This window comes from Cibotium barometz, chromosome 14, assembly GCF_041138505.1.
Source record: "Cibotium barometz isolate CiBa-2024 chromosome 14, ASM4113850v1, whole genome shotgun sequence".
Classification (NCBI taxonomy): Eukaryota; Viridiplantae; Streptophyta; class Polypodiopsida; order Cyatheales; family Cibotiaceae; genus Cibotium; species Cibotium barometz.
The window spans coordinates 8,986,593-9,000,153 of NC_141059.1; the positions used below are offsets into that span (position 1 = coordinate 8,986,593).

Genomic DNA, 13,561 nt, shown 5'->3' on the forward strand with positions numbered 1-13,561 from the left:
CCCGTCAGGAAAGCCTTGATGAGAATGTGGGTTCAGAGGATGAAAAAGCTGAAGATAACGTGCCAAAATTTGATAAAGATGAAGGCAAATCAGTATAAATTTGAATGAAGATTAGCCTATATAGCAACTTGGTGGCACATACCGGAGGATGTGCAGGTTTAGAGGGGGTCGGTGTCGTGCTGTGGCACGTCCATGTAGTGAAAGAAGCTCACAGACCATCCCATATGAACTCAGATGCATGGGCAGAAAAAGGTAAAAAGGGTCAAGGCTGCCTTTGCTTTGGTGTGAAAGGAACATGGTGGCCTTTTTCTTCAAAAATAAATAAAATAAAATAAAAAAGGGATAAATCTGGCCAGCTACGTGGACCTTCACGTAGCTGCCAGCGCATCTTCTGGACGTTGCGAGAGAGTGCATGGAGTCGGCGCAGCTGGTGATTCTGGGGGGGGGTGGCGCCGAATCCAGAAAAAAAAAGGCGGTTCTCAGGTGGGGCGCTGCAGCAGATAGGCAGCTGGAAGAGGTGGGGGTTCGCGGTGTGAAGAGCCAAGGGGGCTCTAAGGGGTAGCTGCACACGCTGGTGGTGCGCAGCACAGCAACAAAGGCTGGTGCCTCTCCATTTTTCTTGTTCGCCCTAACCCTAACCCTGCCCTGCCCCTGAACCCCGCCATGGCTCTCCACCTTCTCCATGGGACCTTCCACATCACTGTCATGCAGGCCTCCAACCTCACCGATGAACACCGCCACACCGGTGGCGCTCCCAAGTTCTTCCGCAAGCTGATCGAAGGTGTGGAGGATGCAATCAAGGTGGGAAAAGGTTCAGGCAAACTGTATGTGTCAATTGAAATGGAAAATGCTAGGGTGGGCCGGACTCGAATCATAGCAGATGAACCCAGCAACCCAGTGTGGAATGAGTCCTTTCATATTTACTGTGCTTACAATGTTGCAAATGTGGTGGTGATGGTTAAGGATGACAATCCAGTGGGTGCATCAATATTGGGCAAGGCCAAAATTCCTGTAACTGAAATCCTATCCGGAGAGGAAATTGATCAGTGGTATGACCTCTGCCATGAGGATGGGGAGGCACTCAAAGGCGGGGCAAAGATCCATCTCCGAATGCAGTACTTCGACATCTCAACTGATCCATTTGTTGGAAAAGGTGTGATAGATGGAAAATATCCAGGTGTTCCCTACACGTTTTTCCGGCAATGGAAAGGGTGCAAGGTGACTTTATATCAAGATGCTCATGTGCCCAACAATTTCTGCCCCAAAGTCTATCTGAGTAATGGCAAATTGTATGAGCCACACAGATGTTGGGAAGACATTTACATGGCAATAAGTGGTGCAAAGCATCTGATATACATTACAGGCTGGTCTGTGTACACACAGATAGAGCTGATTCGTGATAGGGAGGGGCCGATAGAGGGCTCAGAGGGATTGACACTGGGGGAGCTGTTAAAGAGGAAGGCAGCAGAAGGGGTGAGGGTGAATATGCTGGTTTGGGATGACAGGACCTCTGTAGGGGTTTTTAAGAAGGACGGGCTGATGACAACACACGATGAGGATACAGAAGATTTTTTCAAGGGGAGATGGAGATAGAAGGAACAACCACAAAAGGAGAAAGAGAAGCAACACAAGGGAGAGAGGAGGGATCCGGTTTGGCAGGATTTATTTTCTCTGAAGAATCAAATCAAGTGAATTACAAAACACCAAACTCTCACAGCCAGACACCCAGTGTGTTCCCGGCTATACCGCCCACGTCATGACATCTTTGGTGAACCCGACGTGAAACAGCTGGGGTGAGAGTAGAAGGGGAATCATGGGTGATCAACAGGAGCAGCAAGGATTTCGTCCGGACGTCAACACCATGCAGATGTTTCAGGCGTTTGTGCTCTACATGCAACAGCAACAGGCAGTCGAAAGAAGGCTGGGTGAAGTGGGAAAACAAAGGTAATGTTATCTGATTTGAATGCTGGATGAAAAACGATATGATATCTGGAATGTATGGATACATGCAAGATGACATACAAATCAAGATGATGCTTGAGGAAAATTAGAGCAAATAGATACACAATCAGGGCTTTCAGAAAGGCAGGTACAAAAATGAAGGAAATATACTATAATGATGCTATATCTTAGCTGCTTGGAGAACTTCTAAAGCATGACAAGGATGCAAAGGAGGTAAAAATAATGGCAGACAAAGTAAAGAAGGCTATAGGGGCCTATGACACTGATGCATTTCTCGAAAAGAGAGAGCCAGGAGCTTACAAGACTTGTAGTCTTCCATAATAAAACTATTAGGGAAGAAGAAGGATTACAAGGGCTTATGACACTTGTTCACCTCAGGAGAAGGGGCCTTCTCGACAGCTGAGGAAGGAGAGGAGCTTGCAATGACTTGATCCATTCTTGCCACTTCAAGGGCCTATGACACTCATCTATTCCAATAACCAAGGATAGTGAGGAGCTTGTATTGACTTGAGGTCTTCCCTACAAGTTGCAAAACAGTTAGAATGCTCAAGAACTTATGAATGCCGGAAAGGTGGACACTTCTTTGTACTCTAATTGTCGGAATATCTGAAAGAAACTCTTTGAAAAACAGGGCTAGATGTATGCAATGATAATCTGAATGAATGGTTCGACATAGAGAAAGCCCAAAACATCAGAAGGATAAAAGGAATGCCAATGCAGAATGCTGTAGAATTGAGTGTATGAACATGGAGATTGAAGCTCTACTCGTTGTTCAGGGAAGCCATATATGATGGCATTATATGTACACATGGAATGCTCATTTGTAATACATGAATAAACTATGTGCCAGTTAATGGCTGCAACCAGTTAGAGTCTTTGAAAAGAAGCTCATGGTGATTTGAAGCAGTATAGGGCATCGGTGGAAAGGGAAGGCAGGCTAGGCTTCATATGTGATGCAGGATGGCGAAGCATGATAACCCACTTCAATTTGTTGAAGGATTGAAAAAGCTTTGTAATCAGGGTAGCCTTCATGAAGCCATACGGACTGTGGACAACCTGACAGTGGACGGGTACAGCTCTCATGTTTCTACCACTATGTTTTACTATCTCTTACAAGGGTGCATTGACAAAAGGGACCTGGATGTGGCAGAACAGCAGCTCTAGAAATGTGGCTTTGAGTTAGATGCGGTGGTTGGGATTGCCCTTATCAATATGTATACGAAATGTGGGAGTCTGGAGAGTGCAGCCAGGGTGTTCAAAACTTGGCATATCAAAGATAAGAGAAAATAGGCTTCTTATGAGCAGGATGATCAATACAGGAAATTCAACCCGTCAGGAAAGCCTTGATGAGAATGTGGGTTCAGAGGATGAAAAAGCTGAAGATAACGTGCCAAAATTTGATAAAGATGAAGGCAAATCAGTATAAATTTGAATGAAGATTAGCCTATATAGCAACTTGGTGGCACATACCGGAGGATGTGCAGGTTTAGAGGGGGTCGGTGTCGTGCTGTGGCACGTCCATGTAGTGAAAGAAGCTCACAGACCATCCCATATGAACTCAGATGCATGGGCAGAAAAAGGTAAAAAGGGTCAAGGCTGCCTTTGCTTTGGTGTGAAAGGAACATGGTGGCCTTTTTCTTCAAAAATAAATAAAATAAAATAAAAAAGGGATAAATCTGGCCAGCTACGTGGACCTTCACGCAGCTGCCAGCGCATCTTCTGGACGTTGCGAGAGAGTGCATGGAGTCGGCGCAGCTGGTGATTCTGGGGGGGGGTGGCGCCGAATCCAGAAAAAAAAAGGCGGTTCTCAGGTGGGGCGCTGCAGCAGATAGGCAGCTGGAAGAGGTGGGGGTTCGCGGTGTGAAGAGCCAAGGGGGCTCTAAGGGGTAGCTGCACACGCTGGTGGTGCGCAGCACAGCAACAAAGGCTGGTGCCTCTCCATTTTTCTTGTTCGCCCTAACCCTAACCCTGCCCTGCCCCTGAACCCCGCCATGGCTCTCCACCTTCTCCATGGGACCTTCCACATCACTGTCATGCAGGCCTCCAACCTCACCGATGAACACCGCCACACCGGTGGCGCTCCCAAGTTCTTCCGCAAGCTGATCGAAGGTGTGGAGGATGCAATCAAGGTGGGAAAAGGTTCAGGCAAACTGTATGTGTCAATTGAAATGGAAAATGCTAGGGTGGGCCGGACTCGAATCATAGCAGATGAACCCAGCAACCCAGTGTGGAATGAGTCCTTTCATATTTACTGTGCTTACAATGTTGCAAATGTGGTGGTGATGGTTAAGGATGACAATCCAGTGGGTGCATCAATATTGGGCAAGGCCAAAATTCCTGTAACTGAAATCCTATCCGGAGAGGAAATTGATCAGTGGTATGACCTCTGCCATGAGGATGGGGAGGCACTCAAAGGCGGGGCAAAGATCCATCTCCGAATGCAGTACTTCGACATCTCAACTGATCCATTTGTTGGAAAAGGTGTGATAGATGGAAAATATCCAGGTGTTCCCTACACGTTTTTCCGGCAATGGAAAGGGTGCAAGGTGACTTTATATCAAGATGCTCATGTGCCCAACAATTTCTGCCCCAAAGTCTATCTGAGTAATGGCAAATTGTATGAGCCACACAGATGTTGGGAAGACATTTACATGGCAATAAGTGGTGCAAAGCATCTGATATACATTACAGGCTGGTCTGTGTACACACAGATAGAGCTGATTCGTGATAGGGAGAGGCCGATAGAGGGCTCAGAGGGATTGACACTGGGGGAGCTGTTAAAGAGGAAGGCAGCAGAAGGGGTGAGGGTGAATATGCTGGTTTGGGATGACAGGACCTCTGTAGGGGTTTTTAAGAAGGACGGGCTGATGACAACACACGATGAGGATACAGAAGATTTTTTCAAGGGGAGATGGAGATAGAAGGAACAACCACAAAAGGAGAAAGAGAAGCAACACAAGGGAGAGAGGAGGGATCCGGTTTGGCAGGATTTATTTTCTCTGAAGAATCAAATCAAGTGAATTACAAAACACCAAACTCTCACAGCCAGACACCCAGTGTGTTCCCGGCTATACCGCCCACGTCGTGACATCTTTGGTGAACCCGACGTGAAACAGCTGGGGTGAGAGTAGAAGGGGAATCATGGGTGATCAACAGGAGCAGCAAGGATTTCGTCCGGACGTCAACACCATGCAGATGTTTCAGGCGTTTGTGCTCTACATGCAACAGCAACAGGCAGTCGAAAGAAGGCTGGGTGAAGTGGGAAAACAAAGGTAATGTTATCTGATTTGAATGCTGGATGAAAAACGATATGATATCTGGAATGTATGGATACATGCAAGATGACATACAAATCAAGATGATGCTTGAGGAAAATTAGAGCAAATAGATACACAATCAGGGCTTTCAGAAAGGCAGGTACAAAAATGAAGGAAATATACTATAATGATGCTATATCTTAGCTGCTTGGAGAACTTCTAAAGCATGACAAGGATGCAAAGGAGGTAAAAATAATGGCAGACAAAGTAAAGAAGGCTATAGGGGCCTATGACACTGATGCATTTCTCGAAAAGAGAGAGCCAGGAGCTTACAGGACTTGTAGTCTTCCATAATAAAACTATTAGGGAAGAAGAAGGATTACAAGGGCTTATGACACTTGTTCACCTCAGGAGAAGGGGGTGGCAAGGAGCTTGTATAGACTTGTAGTTCTCTCTTAGAACTGTAGATGGCAACAAGGGCTTGTGACACTCATCCTTCTCGACAGCTGAGGAAGGAGAGGAGCTTGCAATGACTTGATCCATTCTTGCCACTTCAAGGGCCTATGACACTCATCTATTCCAATAACCAAGGATAGTGAGGAGCTTGTATTGACCTACAAGTTGCAAAACAGTTAGAATGCTCAAGAACTTATGAATGCCGGAAAGGTGGACACTTCTTTGTACTCTAATTGTCGGAATATCTGAAAGAAACTCTTTGAAAAACAGGGCTAGATGTATGCAATGATAATCTGAATGAATGGTTCGACATAGAGAAAGCCCAAAACATCAGAAGGATAAAAGGAATGCCAATGCAGAATGCTGTAGAATTGAGTGTATGAACATGGAGATTGAAGCTCTACTCGTTGTTCAGGGAAGCCATATATGATGGCATTATATGTACACATGGAATGCTCATTTGTAATACATGAATAAACTATGTGCCAGTTAATGGCTGCAACCAGTTAGAGTCTTTGAAAAGAAGCTCATGGTGATTTGAAGCAGTATAGGGCATCGGTGGAAAGGGAAGGCAGGCTAGGCTTCATATGTGATGCAGGATGGCAAAGCATGATAACCCACTTCAATTTGTTGAAGGATTGAAAAAGCTTTGTAATCAGGGTAGCCTTCATGAAGCCATACGGACTGTGGACAACCTGACAGTGGACGGGTACAGCTCTCATGTTTCTACCACTATGTTTTACTATCTCTTACAAGGGTGCATTGACAAAAGGGACCTGGATGTGGCAGAACAGCAGCTCTAGAAATGTGGCTTTGAGTTAGATGCGGTGGTTGGGATTGCCCTTATCAATATGTATACGAAATGTGGGAGTCTGGAGAGTGCAGCCAGGGTGTTCAAAACTTGGCATATCAAAGATAAGAGAAAATAGGCTTCTTATGAGCAGGATGATCAATACAGGAAATTCAACCCGTCAGGAAAGCCTTGATGAGAATGTGGGTTCAGAGGATGAAAAAGCTGAAGATAACGTGCCAAAATTTGATAAAGATGAAGGCAAATCAGTATAAATTTGAATGAAGATTAGCCTATATAGCAACTTGGTGGCACATACCGGAGGATGTGCAGGTTTAGAGGGGGTCGGTGTCGTGCTGTGGCACGTCCATGTAGTGAAAGAAGCTCACAGACCATCCCATATGAACTCAGATGCATGGGCAGAAAAAGGTAAAAAGGGTCAAGGCTGCCTTTGCTTTGGTGTGAAAGGAACATGGTGGCCTTTTTCTTCAAAAATAAATAAAATAAAATAAAAAAGGGATAAATCTGGCCAGCTACGTGGACCTTCACGCAGCTGCCAGCGCATCTTCTGGACGTTGCGAGAGAGTGCATGGAGTCGGCGCAGCTGGTGATTCTGGGGGGGGGTGGCGCCGAATCCAGAAAAAAAAAGGCGGTTCTCAGGTGGGGCGCTGCAGCAGATAGGCAGCTGGAAGAGGTGGGGGTTCGCGGTGTGAAGAGCCAAGGGGGCTCTAAGGGGTAGCTGCACACGCTGGTGGTGCGCAGCACAGCAACAAAGGCTGGTGCCTCTCCATTTTTCTTGTTCGCCCTAACCCTAACCCTGCCCTGCCCCTGAACCCCGCCATGGCTCTCCACCTTCTCCATGGGACCTTCCACATCACTGTCATGCAGGCCTCCAACCTCACCGATGAACACCGCCACACCGGTGGCGCTCCCAAGTTCTTCCGCAAGCTGATCGAAGGTGTGGAGGATGCAATCAAGGTGGGAAAAGGTTCAGGCAAACTGTATGTGTCAATTGAAATGGAAAATGCTAGGGTGGGCCGGACTCGAATCATAGCAGATGAACCCAGCAACCCAGTGTGGAATGAGTCCTTTCATATTTACTGTGCTTACAATGTTGCAAATGTGGTGGTGATGGTTAAGGATGACAATCCAGTGGGTGCATCAATATTGGGCAAGGCCAAAATTCCTGTAACTGAAATCCTATCCGGAGAGGAAATTGATCAGTGGTATGACCTCTGCCATGAGGATGGGGAGGCACTCAAAGGCGGGGCAAAGATCCATCTCCGAATGCAGTACTTCGACATCTCAACTGATCCATTTGTTGGAAAAGGTGTGATAGATGGAAAATATCCAGGTGTTCCCTACACGTTTTTCCGGCAATGGAAAGGGTGCAAGGTGACTTTATATCAAGATGCTCATGTGCCCAACAATTTCTGCCCCAAAGTCTATCTGAGTAATGGCAAATTGTATGAGCCACACAGATGTTGGGAAGACATTTACATGGCAATAAGTGGTGCAAAGCATCTGATATACATTACAGGCTGGTCTGTGTACACACAGATAGAGCTGATTCGTGATAGGGAGAGGCCGATAGAGGGCTCAGAGGGATTGACACTGGGGGAGCTGTTAAAGAGGAAGGCAGCAGAAGGGGTGAGGGTGAATATGCTGGTTTGGGATGACAGGACCTCTGTAGGGGTTTTTAAGAAGGACGGGCTGATGACAACACACGATGAGGATACAGAAGATTTTTTCAAGGGGAGATGGAGATAGAAGGAACAACCACAAAAGGAGAAAGAGAAGCAACACAAGGGAGAGAGGAGGGATCCGGTTTGGCAGGATTTATTTTCTCTGAAGAATCAAATCAAGTGAATTACAAAACACCAAACTCTCACAGCCAGACACCCAGTGTGTTCCCGGCTATACCGCCCACGTCGTGACATCTTTGGTGAACCCGACGTGAAACAGCTGGGGTGAGAGTAGAAGGGGAATCATGGGTGATCAACAGGAGCAGCAAGGATTTCGTCCGGACGTCAACACCATGCAGATGTTTCAGGCGTTTGTGCTCTACATGCAACAGCAACAGGCAGTCGAAAGAAGGCTGGGTGAAGTGGGAAAACAAAGGTAATGTTATCTGATTTGAATGCTGGATGAAAAACGATATGATATCTGGAATGTATGGATACATGCAAGATGACATACAAATCAAGATGATGCTTGAGGAAAATTAGAGCAAATAGATACACAATCAGGGCTTTCAGAAAGGCAGGTACAAAAATGAAGGAAATATACTATAATGATGCTATATCTTAGCTGCTTGGAGAACTTCTAAAGCATGACAAGGATGCAAAGGAGGTAAAAATAATGGCAGACAAAGTAAAGAAGGCTATAGGGGCCTATGACACTGATGCATTTCTCGAAAAGAGAGAGCCAGGAGCTTACAGGACTTGTAGTCTTCCATAATAAAACTATTAGGGAAGAAGAAGGATTACAAGGGCTTATGACACTTGTTCACCTCAGGAGAAGGGGGTGGCAAGGAGCTTGTATAGACTTGTAGTTCTCTCTTAGAACTGTAGATGGCAACAAGGGCTTGTGACACTCATCCTTCTCGACAGCTGAGGAAGGAGAGGAGCTTGCAATGACTTGATCCATTCTTGCCACTTCAAGGGCCTATGACACTCATCTATTCCAATAACCAAGGATAGTGAGGAGCTTGTATTGACCTACAAGTTGCAAAACAGTTAGAATGCTCAAGAACTTATGAATGCCGGAAAGGTGGACACTTCTTTGTACTCTAATTGTCGGAATATCTGAAAGAAACTCTTTGAAAAACAGGGCTAGATGTATGCAATGATAATCTGAATGAATGGTTCGACATAGAGAAAGCCCAAAACATCAGAAGGATAAAAGGAATGCCAATGCAGAATGCTGTAGAATTGAGTGTATGAACATGGAGATTGAAGCTCTACTCGTTGTTCAGGGAAGCCATATATGATGGCATTATATGTACACATGGAATGCTCATTTGTAATACATGAATAAACTATGTGCCAGTTAATGGCTGCAACCAGTTAGAGTCTTTGAAAAGAAGCTCATGGTGATTTGAAGCAGTATAGGGCATCGGTGGAAAGGGAAGGCAGGCTAGGCTTCATATGTGATGCAGGATGGCAAAGCATGATAACCCACTTCAATTTGTTGAAGGATTGAAAAAGCTTTGTAATCAGGGTAGCCTTCATGAAGCCATACGGACTGTGGACAACCTGACAGTGGACGGGTACAGCTCTCATGTTTCTACCACTATGTTTTACTATCTCTTACAAGGGTGCATTGACAAAAGGGACCTGGATGTGGCAGAACAGCAGCTCTAGAAATGTGGCTTTGAGTTAGATGCGGTGGTTGGGATTGCCCTTATCAATATGTATACGAAATGTGGGAGTCTGGAGAGTGCAGCCAGGGTGTTCAAAACTTGGCATATCAAAGATAAGAGAAAATAGGCTTCTTATGAGCAGGATGATCAATACAGGAAATTCAACCCGTCAGGAAAGCCTTGATGAGAATGTGGGTTCAGAGGATGAAAAAGCTGAAGATAACGTGCCAAAATTTGATAAAGATGAAGGCAAATCAGTATAAATTTGAATGAAGATTAGCCTATATAGCAACTTGGTGGCACATACCGGAGGATGTGCAGGTTTAGAGGGGGTCGGTGTCGTGCTGTGGCACGTCCATGTAGTGAAAGAAGCTCACAGACCATCCCATATGAACTCAGATGCATGGGCAGAAAAAGGTAAAAAGGGTCAAGGCTGCCTTTGCTTTGGTGTGAAAGGAACATGGTGGCCTTTTTCTTCAAAAATAAATAAAATAAAATAAAAAAGGGATAAATCTGGCCAGCTACGTGGACCTTCACGCAGCTGCCAGCGCATCTTCTGGACGTTGCGAGAGAGTGCATGGAGTCGGCGCAGCTGGTGATTCTGGGGGGGGTGGCGCCGAATCCAGAAAAAAAAAGGCGGTTCTCAGGTGGGGCGCTGCAGCAGATAGGCAGCTGGAAGAGGTGGGGGTTCGCGGTGTGAAGAGCCAAGGGGGCTCTAAGGGGTAGCTGCACACGCTGGTGGTGCGCAGCACAGCAACAAAGGCTGGTGCCTCTCCATTTTTCTTGTTCGCCCTAACCCTAACCCTGCCCTGCCCCTGAACCCCGCCATGGCTCTCCACCTTCTCCATGGGACCTTCCACATCACTGTCATGCAGGCCTCCAACCTCACCGATGAACACCGCCACACCGGTGGCGCTCCCAAGTTCTTCCGCAAGCTGATCGAAGGTGTGGAGGATGCAATCAAGGTGGGAAAAGGTTCAGGCAAACTGTATGTGTCAATTGAAATGGAAAATGCTAGGGTGGGCCGGACTCGAATCATAGCAGATGAACCCAGCAACCCAGTGTGGAATGAGTCCTTTCATATTTACTGTGCTTACAATGTTGCAAATGTGGTGGTGATGGTTAAGGATGACAATCCAGTGGGTGCATCAATATTGGGCAAGGCCAAAATTCCTGTAACTGAAATCCTATCCGGAGAGGAAATTGATCAGTGGTATGACCTCTGCCATGAGGATGGGGAGGCACTCAAAGGCGGGGCAAAGATCCATCTCCGAATGCAGTACTTCGACATCTCAACTGATCCATTTGTTGGAAAAGGTGTGATAGATGGAAAATATCCAGGTGTTCCCTACACGTTTTTCCGGCAATGGAAAGGGTGCAAGGTGACTTTATATCAAGATGCTCATGTGCCCAACAATTTCTGCCCCAAAGTCTATCTGAGTAATGGCAAATTGTATGAGCCACACAGATGTTGGGAAGACATTTACATGGCAATAAGTGGTGCAAAGCATCTGATATACATTACAGGCTGGTCTGTGTACACACAGATAGAGCTGATTCATGATAGGGAGAGGCCGATAGAGGGCTGAGAGGGATTGACACTAGGGGAGCTGTTAAAGAGGAAGGCAGCAGAAGGGGTGAGGGTGAATATGCTGGTTTGGGATGACAGGACCTCTATAGGGGTTTTTAAGAAGGACGGGCTGATGACAACACACGATGAGGATACAGAAGATTTTTTCAAGGGGAGATGGAGATAGAAGGAACAACCACAAAAGGAGAAAGAGAAGCAACACAAGGGAGAGAGGAGGGATCCGGTTTGGCAGGATTTATTTTCTCTGAAGAATCAAATCAAGTGAATTACAAAACACCAAACTCTCACAGCCAGACACCCAGTGTGTTCCCGGCTATACCGCCCACGTCATGACAGCGTGGTTCTCTAGATGGCCAACCCCACCCCTTTGTTGGGCACTACTCCTAAAGCATTCATGACCCACTTGAACCAAAATCTACTTATTTTAACATAATGGCACCCCTATTCCTCTCTCCTTTCGCTTAGAGTAGTTGAAACCAAAAAATTAATGGACAAAGGACATCACATTTTCGCAAAAAGTGACAATATGAAAGCAAAACACTAGAATAAGCTTTAAAAACATACCTTAGGCCATCACGACAATAACCACATTTATCAACTCCTTCATCTAACCAACCTTGAGGTACAACCTCTTAAATTGGCATGCAATCGAATCAATTAATTGGATACCCAATCAGTTTGTATAGGTTAGGTGCTACCAACCTAGTTTGCTTGAGCCTACCAGATGAGTTAACTTAATTGTGCACCCTTATTTTGTGTGCACCTACAGCCTTATTTTGTGTGCACCTAATCATCAATGGCCTTATAGACCTTACAAATTATTAACCACTCATGAACATTAACAGAGAAGGGAGTGTTCCATGCCAAGCTTCTATCCTATATAACTAATGCATACGGGCTTCGATGGACGAGATGTCATTGTAAGGCACATTAGTGACTAGTAGAAACCAACTACTACCGCTAGAATGAGTTGTGTGACGGGCCGAGTCCATGGGCACTGGGCAGTCACGGTGGGGCCGCCAGCGCGGTGTGAAAAGAACGAGGGGCCAAATTCGTTTTTAGAAGTGAAACGCGAATTGGGCCCAACGGGTGAAATTAAAGCCTTAGAGATCCAGTCGCTTTTACAGTGGGGGGAGATGGAAATGGTGTCAACTATTTCCTCTCCAAGCTTCAGCCATCAGCTTCTCCTTGATGGACAGCTTTGCGCTCAAAGCAGTGCTCTCTCTAGCAATCTTCTTTCTTATGAGGACCATGCTTTTCCCCCCTCGCTTGGCCTCGCCCATCAGCTCCGATTCATATTCACAAGTGTCGGGCGGCCAACAAGCAACGGGCGCCCAAATCGACTCTGTATTGAGCGGGCGCGCCCACATCGATTCTGAGTCAGAAAGGAAAGCTCAAGCGTTTGTGCAGGAAAGGTAAGAAACCCTTCAATCCCATCATTTAAACCGAGCAGTAAATTTACCACTGTTTTTTTTTTTTTTGGGGGGGGGGGGGGGGGGGGGGGGCAGACCATTTGGGTCATTATCTGAAAATGGTTCCGATCCCGAGCGCAAAGCTGTGCAATTCGCGGGCGTTCCTTATGGGAAATATGTGTATTCCACTCCCCCCAGTCCTGCCGTTGTTTTAGAAAAGTATACTTTCGAACCAGGCCATGCTCCTTTCAACAGCTGCCATGCATCTACCATTGTTGAGGTACGCCCCCAAAACAAACATTTCTTTTATCGGCCACTTCTCATCGGCTTACAATAGAAGATTTGCATGTAATAAATCCAAAATATAACTAAAAAAATGCCCAAAGTTTTGCAATTCTATACATTGCACTCAGACGTAAATTTTGCACGTCCATTGTATATAGTTTGCGAGTTTTTAATGAACAGTACCCTGCTTGTTGGGGTAATACTATGATTTAATATAATCATAGTATTCCAACCTTCCTTGTTTGGATTGTGTACGCTTTCAACATAACATGTCATCATATGTAGATACGTAGGTATGGTATGGATAAGTATACATGGTTTAAGTACGAGTCCTGAAACAGCCCTATAACAAAGTTGCGGTGCACAACAGCGAAAGATACATGGCAATTACAATGATTCCTGTGTTCCTTACTTGTACGAAGCACATCGAGATCCAGTATCACT

The 13,561-nt window shown here is 45.8% G+C and overlaps 1 protein-coding gene and 4 pseudogenes across 4 annotated transcripts in view; all 5 read left to right on the top strand.

The window, feature by feature from the left end:
* Window positions 1-663: 663 nt before the first annotated feature.
* Window positions 664-1,593, top strand: LOC147631635 (phospholipase D alpha 1 pseudogene; annotated as a pseudogene).
* A 2,360-nt stretch (window positions 1,594-3,953) lies between these two features.
* Window positions 3,954-4,883, top strand: LOC147631636 (phospholipase D alpha 1 pseudogene; annotated as a pseudogene).
* Window positions 4,884-7,305: 2,422 nt separating this feature from the next.
* LOC147631637 (phospholipase D alpha 1 pseudogene) lies at window positions 7,306-8,235 on the top strand (annotated as a pseudogene).
* A 2,421-nt stretch (window positions 8,236-10,656) lies between these two features.
* On the top strand, window positions 10,657-11,418 carry LOC147631638 (phospholipase D alpha 1 pseudogene; annotated as a pseudogene).
* A 1,115-nt stretch (window positions 11,419-12,533) lies between these two features.
* Window positions 12,534-13,561, top strand: part of LOC147631639 (uncharacterized) — a 41,323-nt gene continuing 40,295 nt past the window's right edge. For 2 of the 4 annotated variants that reach the window (XM_086808158.1, XM_086808159.1), the window contains exons 1-2: window positions 12,534-12,835; window positions 12,929-13,112. In XM_086808158.1, coding sequence (XP_086664284.1) covers window positions 12,612-12,835; window positions 12,929-13,112 — 408 coding nt within the window. In that variant the 5' untranslated portion in view covers window positions 12,534-12,611. The remainder of the gene's footprint in view (window positions 12,836-12,928; window positions 13,113-13,561) is intronic. The other 2 variants (XM_086808157.1, XM_086808156.1) reach the window with 1 other exon arrangement.